The sequence below is a fragment of the Mustelus asterias genome, unplaced genomic scaffold (assembly GCF_964213995.1).
Source record: "Mustelus asterias unplaced genomic scaffold, sMusAst1.hap1.1 HAP1_SCAFFOLD_1028, whole genome shotgun sequence".
Classification (NCBI taxonomy): Eukaryota; Metazoa; Chordata; class Chondrichthyes; order Carcharhiniformes; family Triakidae; genus Mustelus; species Mustelus asterias.
The window spans coordinates 31,809-52,545 of NW_027590973.1; the positions used below are offsets into that span (position 1 = coordinate 31,809).

At 44.9% G+C, this 20,737-nt stretch overlaps 1 protein-coding gene across 1 annotated transcript in view; it reads right to left on the minus strand.

Moving 5' to 3' along the window:
* Positions 1 to 342: 342 nt before the first annotated feature.
* prdm10 (PR domain containing 10) overlaps positions 343 to 20,737 on the minus strand; it is a gene marked incomplete at its 5' end in the record, with an annotated part of 101,856 nt that continues 81,461 nt past the window's right edge. Inside the window, 2 exons of the mRNA XM_078205846.1 lie at positions 343 to 1,616; positions 4,565 to 4,665. Of these exons, the coding sequence (XP_078061972.1) occupies positions 1,437 to 1,616; positions 4,565 to 4,665 (281 nt within the window). The remainder of the gene's footprint in view (positions 1,617 to 4,564; positions 4,666 to 20,737) is intronic.

A 20,737-nucleotide genomic window follows, 5' to 3' on the forward strand; every position in this document is an offset into this window, starting at 1 on the left:
CAGCAGTACCAACATTAATTTTCAGCACATAGAAACCCTACAGTGCAGAAGGAGGCCATTCGGCCCATCGAGTCTGCACCGACCACAATCCCACCCAGGCCCTACCCCCACATATTTACCCGCTAATCCCAGGACTCTAAGGGGCAATTTTTTTTTAACCTGGCCAATCAACCTAACCCGCACATCTTTGGACTGTGGGAGGAAACCGGAGCACCCGGAGGAAACCCACGCAGACACGAGGAGAATGTGCAAACTCCACACATCACCACTCATCTCATATCAGCAATTCGGCAAAACAAAATGCCGGTGACATTAAAAAGAATTCGAATTACCAACAGAATTGGAGTCTCAAATGACTGCAATTTAAAGAGCACTGACTCTGGATCCCTGCCCCTGCCCCCTCCCCTGCAATATCCTGACTCCTTCCACATCATGGAGGTTAAGCAGCAATAGGGCAGGATAAATGCTGGGGAAAGGAGCAAAGTCAGTGAGTCCAGGTTTATACTTTTATTGATCTTTAAACACTTGTTTGTAGAACACAGCTTCTCTAATGATACAACCACAGAAATTTACAGTTAACATAAACTCTTAAATAATAAAGCATTAAAATCTCATTCACTAAAACTTTTCCACCTTTGTTTGAAACAGGTGAACAGAGTGCATCTCTTGCCATGTGCATGCGCTGAGCTGAGTGTGTGCTTGCTGTCTTTGTGTCAGTTTTGAGTTGACCAGATTACACTCATCTCTGCAGAGTTATGGGAGAACAGACCTAGGGAAGAACACAGCCTTGATAAGGAGTCCCGTGTCTCAGTCTGAGAACACACACAAGTCCAGCAATCAATTTTCCTGTTGATTCTTCAGTTACAATCTCGCCCGAACACACTCAGAGTGCTCACATTTCAAGAATCCAGCTTACTGTCTGTCCACCTCTGCAGCTTTCGAAGAGTTTTGGTGGATAATATCAAGTCTTCACATTAAGCCCCTGAATTACATCCAACAGGAGTTCATCTGGAGCAGTCTCTCTCTTGGGCGTTCCTGGCAGTTTGGTGACATGCAGCTCACTTGGGTCGAAAGGTGATTTAGAATGATTGGTGTGAGGGGGTGTTAACAGGGCTGGTCAGTTCATCATTCCTTTCCATTTCCTCCAAATGATTTCTTTAAAAACTGGGTCCAATTCCTAAGCAATGATGTAATCAGCACAAGCTGGGTTAGTGCAGACAATCAACAACCCCCAATTCCTGATCCTTGCTCTAATACTTCACTCAGAGGTGATGATGGGAGGGTGAGATGTGAAAGGGGAAGCTGTATCAACAGTCTCTGCTCTCTCTCTCTCTCCCCCTCTCTTTCCTTTTATAAAATGCATGCCACAAGTTGTAACTCCACTCCCAGTGGAGCTGGTGTGAATTTGGGAAGAATCAGTTTTCAGTAAATGACTGCTAGGGTTTTGTGATTGGCACCTCAGTAGTTCCATTTCCACTAGCTGTCGAGGTAATGATGAACTGTGCGTTTTGCTGCTGTAGAGAGGTGTCTGTCTGTGTCTGAGGCACACCCAGTCGTACTGTGGAATTCTGCTTCATGTCCAGCTCAGGCTGTCCTTCTGATATCACATAATGAGTCTGAAAAAAAAAGACACGTGTTAAGGGTCATGTGTTTCCATGAATATTCCTTTCCTGCTGGAACACGTGACACATTCTCCATTGCCACTTGTGTTATCATATTGTTTGCCCAACGTTACTGATTAAACTTAAATTTCCTCCAATCAAATATTGATTTCCTCCAATTAAATATTGGGAATACTAAAACTGTTGTCTTTTTTTGGACCCTACCACAAACACTCGTCCCTTGCTCTGGCAACTGACTGAGACTAAACCAATCTAATTGCAACCTTGATGTTATATTAATCTCAGGAAGAACTTTCATCTCTACATAGCCACCTCATCACCAGTTGCCTATTTCTGTCTTTGTAACACTGCCTGACTCTGCCCCTGCCTCATTTCAATTACTGCTGAAACCTTGTCCATGTGCTTGTAAGCGCCAGCCTTGATTGATCCAATTCTTGCCTGGCCAGCCTTCCAACCTCCATAAACTTAACGTACCATAATCCAGAAAGTTTAAAATTTATTTATTAGTTCACAAGTAGGCTTGCATTAACACTGCAATGAAGTTACTGTGAAAATCCCCCAGTTGCCACACTCTGGCGCCTGTTCGGGTACACTGAGGGAGAATTTAGCATGACCAATACACCCAACCTGCACGTCTTTCGGACCGTGGGAGGAAACCAGAGCATCCGGAGGAAACCCATGGAGACACGGGGAGAACATGCAGACTTCACACAGATCGTGACCCAAGGCTGGAATTGAACCCGGGTCCCGGCGCTGTGAGGCAGCCGTGCTAACCCACTGCCTTAGCTTTCCCCATTCATTCATTCACAAATCCTGTGTTTGTTTACTTACATTCACTCCCAGTCCAGCAACATCTGAATTTTAAAATCCTCATCCTTTAGGTCCAATCCATTCACTTCCTTTAGCCCACCATTGGCAGCCCTGCCTTCAGCAGCCCAGGCACCAGACTCTGTAATTCCCTCAGAGCATTAATAGAATTGTGGAATAAGGGACAGATAATGAAATAGACATTGACAAGTGATAATTGGATCTCTCTGTGGAAAGAGGAGATTAAGCAGCAGAATGTGATGATGGGCTCAACAGTTAGAATGCTGGAGTTGAATGCCCTGTTCCTCAAATTCCTATGATATTCAATGGCTAAGGAGTGAGTGCAGAACAGTGAGAAACTCTACGTAAAGTCTGAGATATTGTTAACAGTGATGAGGCCTTCTCAATGTGCTCTATTAGGTGCATCATCCATTCATGTTTAGGTTCTGTTATTGAACAGAGTTTGCATCTAGCCAAGTGCTAACAGCTCCCACTGACAGAGACCCCTTTACATCTCACTGCCTCCCAGTAAGTGGGCCCATCTTTAGGTCTGAATATGGCACAGACACAGCAGGATGCACAGTGACTGCATCACCAGAGCCACAGCATTCACAGGAGATCACCAAAGCTGAAAAGAGATGGTGGCTCTGGGAAAATGGTGGAGATGGAGCTACAAGGGCCTGAAAGATCCATGTTCACCCTGAAGTCTGCCAAGTTAGCGGATGTCGGTGATAAGGGCACAGAAACTGAAATGTTAGAGAAACTGCTTCCATTGAGAGATGGGTCAGAAATCAGAGAAAACAGATTTACAGCGATTGACAAAAGAACCATATCAGGAAGATATTTTTTACAAGTTTTTAGGATCTGAAATACACTGCGGAAAGGACAGCAGTAGCTTCAAAGTAACTTTCAAAATTGAACTGGATAAATACTTGGGAGAAAAACATTAGAATGCGAAGGAGAAGGAACAGGGAAGTGGGATTAATTGGATAATGCCATAGGCATGATGAGTGAATGGCCCCCCGACCTGTGTTGTAACAGAGACTTTAACAGGAACTTCCAGAAAGTGATAGAACAGAAGAAAAGGAGTAGCCCCTCGGGCTTGCTCCACTATTTAAATGATCACAGCTGAACTTTGCCTCAAGCCAATTTACCCACACTCTCCCTTGATTCTGAGAGACCAATCATCTATCTCTGCCCGCCTTCAATAATAATCTCAATTATGAAGCATTCACAACGTGCTGAGCTCGAGAATTCCAAACATTCATAATCCACCGAGAGAAATTTATCTCGGCTCTAAACGGTCGATTTTTTATCCTGAGACTGTGCTCCATGTCTTAGACTCCCCAGTAAGGAGTTTAACAACACCAGCTCCATCTGACGAAGGAGCAGCGCTCCGAAAGCTAGTGGCGTTTTCTACCAAATAAACCTGTTGGACTTTAACCTGGTGTTGTTAGACTCCTTACTGTGTTCAGCCCAGTCCAACGCCGGCATCTCCACATCATGACTACCTTAGATTCCCCAGCCGGGGGAAACACCCTCTCAGTAGCTACCCTGTCAATCCCCTTCATAATCTTGTCAGTTTCTTCTAAACTTCAGAGAATATAAACCCAATTCACTCAGCCTCTCATCATTGGACAACTTCCTCACCCCAGGAATCAATCGAGTGAACTTTCGATGGACTGTCCCAAATGCAAGCATATTCTTTTTTAATTGAGATCAAAACTGTGCAGACTATTCCAAGTGCAGTCTCACCAAAGCCCTGTACGATTGTAGTAAGAATTCTTTGTCTTGTAATGTCAACATGCATTTGCCTTCCCAATTATTTTCTGTATCTGGATTTTGTGTTCCATCTATGAGCACATCAAAATCCCTCTGAACATCAACTTTTACAATTCAAGCCTTTTAAAAAATGTTCTGCTTTTCTAACCAAAGTGAACAACTTCACATTTCCTCATATTTTACACCAACCGTGTTGTCCCCTCACTTAACCTGCCTGCCTGTGCCTCTTCACAGTGTATACCAACTCCGTGTCACCAGCAATTTCTTTTACAATCACTAAAAAGGAAACAAGCCACCTCTACATCAGTCTGTAATTTTCTGACGATGTAGTCCATGACAACAAATAAGCTTACCTGTGTCACCGCTTTCACCTGGCCGCTGTTTACTGTGGCTACAGGAGCCTCTGCGATAACATACTGAGTCTGAGGAATGGTCATCATCTGAATCTCAGAGGCTGCAACAAAGAGAAAATTGGGAAGACTTCAACCACAGCCTAAAAGAGCATGTGGCTAGAAATACAGAGAGCAGGTCAGAGGCACAGAGAGCAGGCCAGAGGCAGAGTCAATAGCAACCCAGAAACATCAGCTTCCATTTATACACACCTTCAGTGGAGTAAAACAACTCATAGCACTTCCCATTCGTGTTACCAAACAACATTTGACACTGGGCTGATGAGATGATATTAGGAGAGATGGCCAAGAGGTGGGTTTTAAATGAGAAAAGAGAGATTCAGGGGTATTAAAAAATTCCAGACTTTAGGGCCTAGACATAGAATCCTACAGTGCCGTTCTGCCCATCGATCCTGCACCAACCACAATCCCACCCAGGCTGTATCCCCACAACCCCATGCATTTACCCTAGCTAGTCCCCCTGACACGAAGGGGCAATTTAGCATGGCCAATCCATCTAACCTGCACATTTTTGGACTGTGGGAGGAAACTGGAGCACCCAGAGGAAGCCCACAGACACGGAGAGAACGTGCACACTCCACACAGTCACCCGAAGCTGGAATTGAACCCGGATCCCTGACACTGTGAGGCAGCAGTGCTAACCACTTGTGCCGCCTATTTGAATTTGTATTTGTAAATACAGCCGTCAATGGTGAGATGCACAAGGTTTCAGAACCGGAGAAGTGCTGGTGCGGGCTTGAACAGATACAGAGATAGGAGCAGCAAGGCCATGGAATGATTTGACAACAAGGACGAGAATTTTAAAATAGACATGATGTTAGACTGAGAGATAGTGGAGACTAGCAAGCAACGAGGTGATGTTTGATAGGTTTAGGTGAGAATTTGGATGTGGGCAGCAGTGTTTTGGATGAACTAAAGTTTATACAGAATGGAAGATGGGTCACAGGCCAAGCGATAGTTTAAATAGTTAATTCTACAAAGAGGTGGTTCAGGGTTTCAGCAGCACATAACTAAGGCAGGGGTGAAGTCAGATATTGCAGAAGTGGAAGTGGGCAATCTTTGTAGTATAAGGCCAGGCACATGCAGGGTTAATGTGCGACGGAGTCCAGTAATGTGCACTCTGATGAAAAACCCACACCTGGGGGGGTTCTTGTGTTGGACAGAGCAGTGTGAATAAGCAAACACAGACAGCTTCCAGCTTGAACTTTTTAGTATATGTACATAGCTATTGTAGTTAATACATACATACAGTTAGACTACTTAAGAGTTCATAGAAATCATCAAGACCCACCGAATGATATCCAAAACCCTACTACAGCCTGGGCGTGGGATTTTCCGCTCTCCTGCAGTATGTTTTCCACCGTCAGAAGCAATTCGCCATTGGTCACCAGCAAGATCTTCCAGTCCCACCGAAGTCTACGGCTTTCTGTATGGATAACCCGCCCCTCCGCCAGAGAACCCACTGCGGGCGTGGGGAGGGTGGGGGTTGTCATAGTCAGAACTGGAAGATAATGCTGGAAAATCCCACCCTTGAGACTCATCCCGAGGTCAAATAAGACAGCAAGGTTGTGAGTGGTTGGTTCCGTTTCAGCCAGTTGCCAAGGAGGGGGATGGAATTGGTAGTGAGAGAGTAAAGCTCCCTCTACACTGTCTCCATTAAACACCCCCAGGACAGGTATAGATACAGAAGATGATTGATGAGGGTAAGGCAGTGGATGTTGTCTATATGGACTTCAGTAAGGCCTTTGACAAGGTCCCTTATGGCAGACTGGTGCAGAAGGTGAAGTCGCATGGGATCAGAGGTGAGCTGGCAAGATGGATACAAAACTGGCTCGGTCAAAGAAGACAGAGGGTAGCAGTGGAAGGGTGCGTTTCTGAATGGAGGGCTGTGACAAATGGTGTTCCTCAGCGATCAGTGCTGGGACCTTTGCTGTTTGTAATATATTTAAATGATTTGGAGGAAAATGTAACTGGATTGATTAGTAAGTTTGAAGACGACACAAAGGTTGGTGGATTTGCGGATAGCGATGAGGACCATCAGAGGATACAGCAGGATACAGATCAGTTGGAGACTTGGGCGGAGAGATGGCAGATGGAGTTTAATCCGGACAAATGTGAGGTAATGCATTTTGGAAGGTCTACTACAGATAGGAAATATACAGTAAATGGCAGAACCCTTAGGAGTATTGATAGGCAAAGGGATCTGGGTGTACAGGTACACAGGTCACTGAAAGTGGCAATGCAGGTGGAGAAGATAGTCAAGAAGGCATACAGCATGCTTGGCTTCATCGGCCGGGGTATTGAGTTTAAAAATTGGTAAGTCATGTTGCAGCTTTATAGAACCTTAGTGAGGCCGCACTTGGAATATGGCCGCACTGGGAAATGAACCGGGCCAAGTGTTAGATTTGGTTGTGGGAGGGCACTTTGGAGATAGTGACCACAATTCGGTGTCTTTTGTTATTGCAATGGAGAGGGATAGGGCCGTACGGCAGGGCAAGGTTTATAATTGGGAGAGAGGTAATTATGATGCGATTAGGCAAGAATTAGGGGGCATAAGATGGGAACAGAAACTGTCAGGGAAAGGCACTAATGAAAAGTGGAACTTTTTCAAGGAACAAATACTGGGTGTCCTTGATAGGTATGTCCCTGTCAGGCAGGGAGGAAATGGTTGAGTGAGGGAACCATGGTTCACAAAAGAGGTGGAATGTCTTGTGAAAAGGAAGAGGGAAGCTTATGTAGGGATGAGGAAACAAGGTTCAGATGGCTCGATTGAGGGTTCCAAGTTAGCAAGGAATGAGCTGAAAAAGGGGTTTAGGAGAGCTAGGAGGGGGCATGAGAAGTCCTTGGCGGGTCGGATCAAGGTAAACCCCAAGGCTTTTTACTCTTATGTGAGGAATAAAAGAATGACCAGGGTGAGGTTAGGGCCGGTCAAGGACAGTAGTGGTAACTTGTGTATGGAGTCAGTAGAGATAGGAGAGGTAATGAATGAATACTTTTCTTCAGTGTTCACCAAGGAGAGGGGCCATGTTGTTGAGGAAGAGAAGGTGTTACAGGCTAATAGGCTGGAGGAAGTAGATGTTTGGAGGGAGGATGTACTAGCAGTTTTGAATAAACTGAAGGTCGATAAGTCCCCTGGGCCTGATGAAATATATCCTAGGATTCTTTGGGAGGCAAGGGATGAGATTGCAGAGCCTTTGGCTTTGATCTTTGGGTCCTCATTGTCCACGGGGGTGGTACCAGAGGACTGGAGAGTGGCGAATGTTGTTCCTCTGTTTAAGAAAGGGAATAGAAATGACCCCGGTAATTATAGGCTGGTTAGTCTTACTTCGGTGGTTGGTAAATTGATGGAAAAGGTCCTTAGGGATGGGATTTACAACCGTTGAGAAAGATGCGGATTAATCCAGGATAGTCAGCACGGATTCGTGAAGAGCAAGTCGTGCCTCTCAAATTTGATCGAATTTTTTGAGGAGGTAACTAAGTGTGTTGATGAAGGTAGGGCAGTTGATGTCATATACATGGATTTTAGTGAGGCGTTTGATAAGGTCCCCCATGGTCGGCTTATGATGAAAGTAAGGAGGTGTGGGATAGAGGGAAAGTTGGCCGATTGGATAGGTAACTGGCTATCTGATCGAGGACAGAGGGTGGTGGTGGATGGAAAATTTTTGGACTGGAGGCAGGTTGCTAGCGGAGTGTCACAGGGATCAGTGCTTGGTCCTCTGTTATTTGTGATTTTTATTAATGACTTAGAGGAGGGGGCTGAAGGGTGGATCAGTAAATTTGCTGATGACACCAAGATTGGTGGAGTACCATAGAACCATAGAAAATTACAGCTCAGAAACAGGCCTTTTGGCCCTTCTTGTCTGTGCCGAACCATTTTTTGCCAAGTCCCACTGACCTGCACTTGGACCATATCCCTCCACACCCCTCTCATCCATGAACCCGTCCAAGTTTTTCTTAAATGTTTAAAGTGACCCCGCATTTACCACTTTATCTGGCAGCTCATTCCACACTCCCACCACTCTCTGCGTGAAGAAGCCCCCCCTAATATTCCCTTTAAACTTTTCTCCTTTCACCCTTAACCCATGCCCTCTGGTTTTTTTTCTCCCCTAGCCTCAGCGGAAAAAGCCTGCTTGCATTCACTCTATCTATACCCATCAAAATCTTATACACCTCTATCAAATCTCCCCTCAATCTTCTACGCTCCAGGGAATAAAGTCCCAACCTATTCAATCTCTCTCTGTAACTCAGCTTCTCAAGTGCCGGCAACATCCTTGTGAACCTTCTCTGCACTCTTTCAACCTTATTTACATCCTTCCTGTAACTAGGTGACCAAAACTGTACACAATACTCCAAATTCGGCCTCACCAATGCCTTATATAACCTTACCATAACACTCCAACTTTTATACTCGATACTCCGATTTATAAAGGCCAATGTACCAAAGGCACTCTTTACGACCCTATCCACCTGTGACGTCACTTTTAGGGAATTCTGTACCTGTATTCCCAGATCCCTCTGTTCAACTGCACTCTTCAGAGTCCTACCATTTACCCTGTACGTTCTACTTTGGTTTGTCCTTCCAAAGTGCAATATCTCACACTTGTCTGCGTTAAATTCCATTTGCCATTTTTCAGCCCATTTTTCTAGTTGGTCCAAATCCCTCTGCAAGCTTTGAAAACCTTCCTCACTGTCCACTACACCTCCAATCTTTGTATCATCAGCAAACTTGCTGATCCAATTTACCACATTATCATCCAGATCATTGATATAGATGACAAACAACAATGGACCCAACACCGATCCCTGCGGCACACCACTAGTCACAGGCCTCCACTCAGAGAAGCAATCCTCCACAACCACTCTCTGGCTTCTTCCATTGAGCCAGTGTCTAATCCAATTTACTACCTCCCCATGTATACCTAGCGACTGAACCTTCCTAACTAACCTCCCATGAGGGACCTTGTCAAAGGCCTTGCTGAAATCCAGGTAGACAACATCCACCGCCTTCCCTTCATCCACTTTCCTGGTAACCTCCTCGAAAAACTCTAATAGATTGGTCAAACATGACCTACCACGCACAAAGCCATGTTGACTCTCCCTAATAAGTCCCTGTCTATCCAAATATTTGTAGATCCTATCCCTTATCGCACCTTCCAATAACTTGCCCACCACCGACGTCAAACTTACTGGCCTATAATTTCCCGGATTTCTTTTGGAACCTTTTTTAAACAATGGAACAACATGAGCCACCCTCCAATCATCCGGCACCTCTCCCGTGAATACTGACATTTTAAATATGTCTGCCAGGGCCCCTGAAAGTTCAACACTAGCTTCCCTCAAGGTCCGTGGGAATACCCTGTCCGGTCCTGGGGATTTATCCACTCTGATTTGCCTCAAGACAGCGAGCGCCTCCTCCCCTTTAATCTGTAAAGGTTCTATGACCTCCCTACCTGTTTGCCCTATTTCCGTAGACTCCATGCCCGTTTCCTCAGTAAATACGGATGCAAAAAAACCATTTAGTATCTCCCCCATCTCTTTTGGTTCCATACACAGTCTACCACTCTGGTCTTCAAGAGGACCAATTTTATCCCTCACTATCCTTTTGCTCCTAACATACCTATAGAAGCTCTTTGGATTTTCCTTCACTCTGTCTGCCAAAGCAACCTCATGTCTTCTTTTAGCCCTCCTGATTTCCCTCTTAAGTAGCTTCTTGCACTTTTTATACTCCTCGAGCATCTGATCTGTTCCTTGCTGCCTGTACATTTCATACAACTCTCTCTTCCTCTTAATCAGTGTTACAATCTCCCTCGAGAACCAAGGTTCCTTATTCCGATTTACTTTGCCTTTAATCCTGACAGGAACATACAAACTCTGCACTCTCAAAATTTCTCCTTTGAAGGCCTCCCACTTTCCATTTACATCCTTACCAGAGAACAGCCTGTGCCAATCCACACTTCCCAGATCCCTTCTCATTTCATCAAATTTGGCCTTTTTCCAGTTCAGAACTTCAATCCGAGGACCAGATCTATCCTTATCCACGATCAGGTTGAAACTAATGGCATTATGATCACTGGATCCAAAGTGTTCCCTCACACTCACATCCATCACCTGCCCTAACTCATTTCCCAATAGGAGATCCAATATCGCATCCTCTCTCGTTACTGTATACTGATGTAGAAAATTCTCCTGAACACATTTTACAAACTCTACACCATCTAAACCTTTAACAGTATGCGAGTCCCAATCTATGTGGAAAATGAAAATCCCCTACTATCACAACTTTATGTTTCTTGCAGTTGTCAGCTATCTCTCCGCTGATTTGCACCTCCAATTCTTGCTGACTATTGGGTGGTCTATAATACAACCCCATTAATGTGGTCATACCTTTCTTGTTTCTCAGCTCCACCCATAGGGCCTCTGTAGACAAGCTCCCTAATCTATCCTGCCTGAGTACCGCTGTAACATTTTCCCTGACCAACAATGCCACCCCCCCACCTTTTATCCCTCTGCCTCTATCCCGCCTGAAACATTGGAACCCTGGAACATTGAGCTGCCAGTCCTGCCCCTCCTGTAGCCAAGTTTCACTAATGGTTATAATGTCATATTCCCACGTGCCTATCCACGCCTTCAGCTCATCTGCCTTCCCCACAATACTCCTGGCATTGAAACAGACACACCTCCAAAGATTATTTCCATCACACTCTACCCTTCCATTTGTGATTTTGCTTGAACTAACCTGTCTTTTTACCCCCGCTCCACTATCTGCTCTGGCACTCTGGTTCCCATCCCCCTGAAAATCTAGTTTAAACGCTCCCCAATAACACTAGCAAATCTCCCTGCAAGTATATTGGTCCCCTTGTAGTTTAGGTGTAACCCGTCTCTCTTGTACAGGTCCTACCTGCCCCAGAAGAGGTCCCAATGATCCAAGAATTGGAAACCCTGCCCCCTGCACCAGTTCCTCAGCCACGTGTTCATCCGCCCAAGTATCCTACTCCTGCCCTCACTGGCATGTGGCTCAGGTAGCAATCCTGAGATTACTACCCTCGGGGTCCTGCTTTTTAACTTCCTTCCAAGCTTTTTGTACTCACTCTTTAGGACCTCCTCACTCTTCCTTCCCACGTCATTGGTACCGATGTGTACCATGACATCTGGCTGATCACCTTTCCACTTTAGAACGCTGTGCACGCGATCAGAGACATCGCTGACCTTGGCACCTGGGAGGCAACAAGCCATGCGGGAGTCTCTGTCCCGACCACAGAACCTTCTGTCCGTACCTCTGACCATTGAGTCCCCTATCACTACTGCTCTCCTCTTCTTCATCCCACCCTTTTGCGCTGTAGAACTAGACTCAGTATCAGAGTTCCGGCTGTCGCAGCTTGTCCCAGGTAAAGCATCTCCCACAACAGTATCCAATTCAGTATACCTGTTGTGGAGGGGTATGGCCACGGGGGAACCCTGCTCTGCCTGTCCTTTCACACTGCCATTTCCTCTCCTTACAGTAACCCAATTTCCTGGATGAGGTGGAGGGCTGTTGTAGGCTGCAAAGAGACATAGATAGGACGCAAAGCTGGGCTGAAAAATGGCACATGGAGTTTAACCCTGATAAATGTGAGGTGATTCATTTTGGTAGGACAAATTTAAATGTGGATTACAGGGTCAAAGGTAGGGTTCTGAATACTGTGGAGGAACAGAGAGATCTTGGGGTCCATATCCACAAATCTCTGAAGGTTGCCACTCAAGTGGATAGAGCTGTGAAGAAGGCCTATAGTGTGTTAGCTTTTATTAACAGGGGGTTGGAGTTTAAGAGCTGTGGGGTTATGCTGCAACTGTACAGGACCTTGGTGAGACCACATTTGGAATATTGTGTGCAGTTCTGGTCACCTCACTATAAGAAGGATGTGGAAGCGCTGGAAAGAGTGCAAAGGAGATTTACCAGGACGCTGCCTGGTTTGGAGGGTAGGTCTTATCATAGAATCATAGAAACCCTACAGTACAAAAAGAGGCCATTCGGCCCATCGAGTCTGCACCGACCACAATCCTACCCAGGCCCTACTCCCATATCCCTACACATTTTACCCACTAATCCCTTTAACCTATGCATCTCAGGACACTAAGGGGCAATTTTAGCATGGCCAATCAACCTAACCCGCACATCTTTGGACTGTGGGAGGAAACCGGAGCACCCGGAGGAAACCCACGCAGACACGAGGAGAATGTGCAAACTCCACACAGACAGTGACCCAAGCCGGGAATCGAACCCAGGTCCCTGGAGCTGTGAAGCAGCAGTGCTATTTACTGTGCTACCGTGCCGCCTTATGAGGAAAGGTTGAGGGAGCTAGGGCTGTTCTCTCTGGAGCGGAGGAGGTTGAGGGGAGACTTCATAGAGGTTTATAAAATGATGAAGGGGCTAGATAGAGTGAACGTTCAAAGACTATTTCCTCGGGTGGATGGAGCTATTACAAGGGGGCATAACTATAGGGTTCATGGTGGGAGATATAGGAAGGATGTCCGAGGTAGGTTCTTTACGCAGAGAGTGGTTGGGGTGTGGAATGGACTGCCTGCAGTGATAGTGGAGTCGGACACTTTAGGAACATTTAAGCGGTTATTGGATAGGCACATGGAGCACACCAGGATGATAGGGAGTGGGATAGCTTGATCTTGGTTTCAGATAAAGCTCGGCACAACATGGTGGGCCGAAGGGCCTGTTCTGTGCTGTACTGTTCTGTCTATCTAAAACAGAAACTCAGCAAGAAAACACCACGTGTGGCTTACTAGGAAAGTTGGGATAGTATTAGATGAAGAGTTGTAGTATCCCTGAGGATCAGGTGAATTGTAGAAACCAGCAAGAGATGATAAAAATGGATAAAATAGAACATGAAAGTAAATGAGTCAGCAACACAAAGAAGTATATAAAAAGGAGAGGAGCTAAAGTAACCATTGTCTCTTAGAGACAGAGGCAGGAGAAATTATCATGAGGAATTGTCAGAACAAATACTTTGCACATCTTTAAGAGACAAGTTACATACTAGAAATAGAGGATAACCCAGAGGTTAAAACTACTAAGGGCCGAAAAAGAGTAAGGAAATTAAGACAGTTAACAGTAGAGAAAAAGTATTTGAAGACTGAGAGCTGAGAACTCCCCAGGACCTGATGGCCTTCATGTTAGGTTTCTAAAAGAGACAGCTGCAGAGATAAAAGATTTTCCAAAATTCCCTAGATTCTAGAATGGTCCCAAAAAATCAGAATTAGCAAAGGTGGCATCACTATTTAAGAGGGAGAGAGAAAACAGGAAACTGCAGGCTAATGAGCTTGACACCAGTCATCAGAAGAATGCTGGAATCTATTATTAAGGGAGTCTCAAAAATGCACTTAGAAAATCATAGTATGATCAGACAAAGTCAACATGGTTTCACAAAAGAGAAATTGTGTTTGACAAATTTGTCGGGATTTTTTCAGGATGTAATTAGTAGGGAACCAGTGGATGTAATATACTTAGATTTCCAAAAGACACTTAGTAAGATGCCATACTAAAGGTTAGTAGGGAAGATATGGGGCTGATAGAGTTGTGGGTAATATATTAGCATGGATGGAAATGGTTAACAAACGGCAACAGGGAACAGGGATAAATGGGGCATATGCAAGTTGGCAGAATGTAACTAGTGAAGTGCTGCACAGCCTCACCTCTCTTATTTTTATTCATTCATGGAGATGTGGGCGTCACTGGTTAGACCAGCCCATCCCTAATGGTGATGGTGAGCTGCCTACTTGAACCGCTGCTGTCCACATGCTGTCAGTGTAACCTCAGTGCTGTTCAGGGGTCCAGGATTTTGACCCAGTGACAGTGAAGCAACGGCGATAAATTTCCAAATGAGTGGCTTGGAGGGAAACTTCCAGGTGGTAGTGTTCCCAGGTGTCAACTGCTCTTGTCTTTCCAGATGGTAGTATTGGCGAGTTTGGAAGTTGCTATCTAAGGAGTCTTGGTGAGTTCCTGCAGTGCATCTTGCAGATGGTACACAATGATGCCACTGTGCGCCAGTGGTGGAGGGAGTGGATGTTTGCGGATGGGGTGCCAATCTAGCCAGGCTGCTTTGTCCTGGATGGAGTTGAGCTTCTTGAGGGTTGTTGGAGCTGCACTCATCCAGACAAGTGGACGGTACTCCATCACACTCCTGATATGTGTCTTGTGGATGGTGGACAGGCTTTAGGGATGCGAGTTACTTGCCACAGGATTCCTAGCCTCAGACCTGCTCTTGCAGCCAGAGTCCAGTTCAGTTTCTGGTCAATGGTAACCTCCAGTGTGGGATTCAACGATGGTAATGTCATGGGGCAATGGTTAGATCCTCTCTTGTTGGAGATGATCACTGCCTAACACTTGTGTGGTGAGAATGTTGCTGGAGTTGGGTGGAAGCAGGGAGTTCAAGGGGTAAGTTATAAGAAGGTAAGTAGTCATTGAGCTTGTTTTCAGGGTTAGCTAAATTAGTTTTTTAATTGGGAAATTAAAAGCTGCACTTTAGTTCCTGAAACAGGAGTCAGCTCTTATTTATTGCTATTTAACTGCTGATGACTTACAACCCATGTTGATGACAAAGAGACAGAGACTAATACATTCAAGTTTGTTGCTGATACAAAGCTGGGTGCAAATGTAAGATACTGGAGGACACAAAATGGCTACAGAGAGATATGGGCAGGTGAATGGGTAACAAGGTGGCAGATGGAGTATAATGTGGGGAAGGGCAAGGTTCATGTTGGTAATAAGAATAGAAAAGCAGATTTTTTAAAAAAGGCATGAAATTTCAGAATGTTGATGAGATACTAGAGTGCACTTGTACAAGGAACACAAAGTTAGCATGCACATAGGAAAGCCATTGGTATGTTGGCCTTTCTTATAAGGGGATGCAATACGCGAACAAAGAATTCTTACTACAATTGTACAGGACTTTGGTGGGACCATACCTTGGATACTAAGCACAGTTTTTGGTTTCTATAACTAAGGTAGGTTGCATTGGAGGCAGTATAGGAAAAGTTGGTTCATGAGTGAAAGAGTTCTGTTCCGATGTGATGCTGAGTGAATTGGCTTTATTCCCTCCGGTGTTTCGAAGAGTGATTTCATTGAAACATACATGCAAACATATTTAACAGGGTCAACAGTGAGAGGATGTTTCTCCTGCATGGGGAACCTATCTTAGAGGGGGCACAGTCTCCGGATAAGATTCTAATCATTTAGGGGAGAGAGAGAAATAGTTGTGAATATTTGGGGTTCTCCATCCCAGTCGGTTGTGGATACTCTATCACTGGCTACATTTAAGACTGTGATAGACAAACATTTGGTCTCTGGGAATTAAAGGATATGGGGATCATTTTTTAGAAATCATAGAAACCCTACAGTGCAGAAGGAGGCCATTCGGCCCATCGAGTCTGCACCGACCACAATCCCACCCAGGCCCTACCCCCACACGTATTTTTACCCGCTAATCCCTCTAACCTACGCACCTCAGGACTCTAAGGGGCAATTTTTAACCTGGCCAATCAACCTAACCCGCACATCTTTGGACTGTGGGAGGAAACCGGAGCACCCGGAGGAAACCCACGCAGACACGAGGAGAATGTGCAAACTCCACACAGACAGTGACCCGAGCCGGGAATCGAACCCGGGACCCTGGAGCTGTGAAGCAGCAGTGCTAACCACTGTGCTACCGTTGCTACCTGGTGAATAGCGAAGCAGGCTCAAGGGGTTTATTTTTCATTGCTGCTCCTATTTCCTATGACTTGCCATTTCTTAACTATCTTACAAAATTCTGTGGCTATCTTTCTGAGGCCTTCTGTTCAAATTTCTTCAGTCATTCCTTTTAATTGGAGCCCTAACACTGACAGTCAGACTCATGCCTCTTTTCTGCACTGCCTTCCCTTATTTCTTGGTACAACTTGATGCAATTCTCAATGCGCGGTCAGACTAGAGCACTGTACATGTTGGTGACTACAGCCTCAGATGTATATGCGACTGAACAGGTTAATAGTTTCCTGTGCTGTCACTGTTTTTGAATCTGGGCCCACGTTAGGCACTTTGCAATCTACCGACACATCCCAATGTCCAACTAAGAAGACATGAAAGGAAATATATATATATATATTTCTATATCTTCTTGGCTACTTCATAAAAATTTTTCAAATATATAAGTAAAAATATATAGAAGAAATATCTAGTCCTCAGAAAACCACAGCAACCTCATTAACTCTTAAACAATGCAAATGCCCTGTGACTCCAAGGAAATGTACAAAGGCCCCCTTTACATTTCTGAGACAAAGCCCTGGCCAATGGAGACAATCTGACTGTGAAGACAAAGGACTCTGAAACCTCTGGTAAACTTATTAATGATGAAACAGGAATCTGGACCAGGAATCTCCATCCTTTGTCCAAACCAAAGGGAAGAAGTGGGTGTTAGGTGACATGACCCCACCCAAGCTGCTAGAACCTGTAATATTGCCTTGTGAAGCTAAAGGAAGCAGTCTGTCATCTTCCCTCAACCAAACAACAGAACCAGAGTTCTTTCCAGGTTTAAATTGCCTAGCTATCATTGACACTGTTTCTACTGGAACATCTGAACTTCTGTACCAATATCTACGGTAATATTAATTACTCTCTCCACTCTAATGGAATCGGGGATCAGCCTGTATCAGCTTCAGTTTCCTAACCTCTCTGAAGGAAAACACCACTGAACTTTTGACTCTGGACATCTGTCAAACAACAATTCTTATTTTCTCTGTGGTCTTTGCCTTGCACCTCTTGCTTTCCCTTATCCTTCCTTTAATTTGTGAATGTACCGGGGCTACGTAGTGATACCCCCTTCCCACGTTGGAGTGTGAGAAAAATAAATTAATCCTCTGATTTTTACCCTACCTCGAGTTTGCTGTAGGGTTAATAACAGAGGCTTGAGGGGTTGGGGAAAATATCATCACTTATAAAGGGGGAAATTAAAAAAGCATCTTTCTGTTTATGGACAGGAGGTGAGGGGGTGAAATCAGGGCTGCTTTAAATCAAACCCTTTCCTGTCCGTAACAATAGTTAGTCCAATCAGTTTGCACAAATCTCCCCACATTGTCTCTCAGGACTCTGGAGTTGTTACCATTCATGCCTGGGCAATTATTTGGTATGAGCGAAGTTCATGAGCAGAGATCGTTTCACATTTCAAAATGATTGATCATCCTTTGGTTTCGGTGCCTGTTATTCTGAACAGTCACTCAACCACGACAGAAACAACAATTCCCATCCCCATCGATCAGCACAAACACACAACACAAGAGCAGAAAGGGGTGTGAGAACTGCACGAGGGACAGGACAAGTAATTCCTTTCAATCCTCTCCCGTAAAACATGATATCAGCACAACGTTTAGGGTCATTCGCAATGTCAACATATTCTTGCATATGATAACTACAACTTCACACCATTGTGAATTGTCTGATATCAGGAGAGTCCAGCAGTTAGCTAATTTAATGTGTTGTTGAGTTTCTTGGGTAAATTATGAACCAGACTCTGCTCTCATCTGCTCATAGCACTCGTCAATGTAATCACACAATGCAAGATATCCTGATCAGTGTCCATCAGTTAGCTTGGCTCACTGGTAGCACTTACCCTCTGAGTAACAAGGTGTGAATTCAATCGCCAAGGTAAAACTGTTGCACCTAATCTAGGTTAGCGCTCCACACAGTACTGAGAAACTGCTCCACTGTTACAAGTGTCATTTTTTGGATGAGATATTAAAATAAAGCCTCATCTCCTGTTCAGGGTGGTGAAATGGATAGAAAACTGGGAGGATGGGAGACAGAGAGCAGGGATAAAGAACTCAAGTGAGCATGATGCAATCAGTGGTATCCCTCGGCAACCTTTACTGTTGCTTCAGATGTTCACGACAGATGAACTAACTCACATGAACAAAGAATCATAGAAATCATCAAATCCCTACAGTGCAGAAGGAGTTCATTCGGCCCTTCAAGTCTGCACCGACAACAATCTCACCCATGTCCTATCCCCTTAACCTTACGTATTTGCCCTGCTAGTCCCCCTGACACTAAGGGACAATTTAGCATGGCCAATCAACCTAACCTGCACATCTTTGGACTGTGGGAGGAAACCTATGCAGACATGGGGAGAGTGTGCAAACTCCACACAGACAGTGACCCAAGGCCAGAGTCGAACCTGGGTCCCTGGCGCTGTGAGGCAGCAGTGCCAACCACTGCACCACCACCACTGCAGCCAGAGTGTATTCAGGTTTGTCCAAGCAGAGACGTGACCATTACTCTCTTGCATATAGAAGGTTAAGGGGTGATCTATTTGTTAAGTGTCCTGCTCCATATATTTTCTCCGATGAGATAGGAGTAGGCCACTTGGCCCCAGTGCTTGCTCCTACCATTTAACAGGATTATGGCTGATCCAGTTTTAACCTCAACTTCACATTTTTGCCCATCTCTGATAACCTTCCATTCCCTTGCTTATCAATAATCTATCTATTTTTGCCTTAAAAATATTCAAAGACTCTGCTTCCATTGCCTTTTCAGGAAGAGAATTCCAAAGTCTCACGACCCCTAAGAAAAATAATTTCTTTTTCAGCTCTGTATTAAATAGGTGGTCATTTATTTTAAACGGTGGCTCATGGTTCTAGATTCTCCCACAAGAGGAAATGTCTTCTCCACATCCACCCTGTCAATACCCCTCAGACTCTTATATGTTTCAAGCAAATCGCCTCTTACCCTTCTAAACTCCAGTGGATACAAGCCTAGCCTGTTCAACTTTTCCTCAGAAAACAACCCACCCATTCCTGCTATTAGTCTAGTAAACCTTCTCTGAACTGCTTTTAACACATTTGCATATTTCCTTAAATAAGGAAACCAATGCTATACATAGTATTCCAGATGTGGTCTCACCCGTGACGATACTGCGCCTTTAAGGCGTACGGTGTGTTAGCTTTTATTGGTAGAGGGATTGGGTTTCGGAGCCAGGAGGTTATGCTGCAACTGTACAAAACTCTGGTGCGGCCGCATTTGGAGTATTGCGTACAGTTCTGGTCGCCGCATTATAGGAAAGATGTGGAAGTGTTGGAAAGGGTGCAGAGGAGATTTACCAGGATGTTGCCTGGTATGGTGGGAAAATCGTATGAGGAAAGGCTGAGGGGCTTGAGGTTGTTTTCGTTAGAGAGAAGAAGGTTAAGAGGTGACTTAATAGAGGCATACAAGATGATCAGAGGATTAGATAGGATGGATAGTGAGAGCCTTTTTCCTCAGAGGGTGATGGCTAGCACGAGGGGACATAGCTTTAAATTGAGGGGTGAGAGATATACGACAGATGTTAGAGGTAGGTTCTTTACTCAGAGAGTAGTAAGGGCGTGGAATGCCCTGCCTGCAGCAGTAGTGGACTCGTCAACATTAAGAGCATTCAAATGGTTATTGGATAAACATATGGATGATATTGGAATAGTGTAGATTGGAGGGGCTTTAGATTGGTACCACTGGTTGGCGCAACATCGAGGGCCGAAGGGCCTGTACTGCGCTGTAATGTTCTATGTTCTGTTTTACTGGGTATTTTAATCATTTTTCTCTGCAGGCTTTCCAAGTAGGTCCTAGAATGTTATTGGTGCCATGATGTCTGTATCTGATGTCCTTTAATTGTTACTGAAGCAATATAATGGACATCATGCTGATTTTAATCTGGACTAACGCAGTGTCCTGGGGTTTTACGATCCTTCGGGAATTGCTGAGTGGAGCTTGATTTGGGGATGATTGGCAGGTCAGGTGATGCCTGGGGACAGTTTTTTTCCACAGAAAAGTCCATGTTTTTACTTTCGGTTTAGTTGCTGTTCGAAGCTGGTAGAAGCAGGCAGCGTCTCTGTCTCTCTCTCTCTCCAGAGGATTTTTGGAAAGTTCCAGGACTGGGAAGCCTCGGAAATTTGATCCAACATTCAAAGGGCCAATTCACAGCAGGTGTAAAAATGCTAAAAATCCAGCATCACGTGAGCATACTTGCTTTTTGTGCCAAGTCTAGAAAAGGTGCATACCTATGAAATGGTGTTTTGACTTGGGACAACAGAGATAGCGAGCTGTTAAAGTTCATATTGTATCATGTCTGA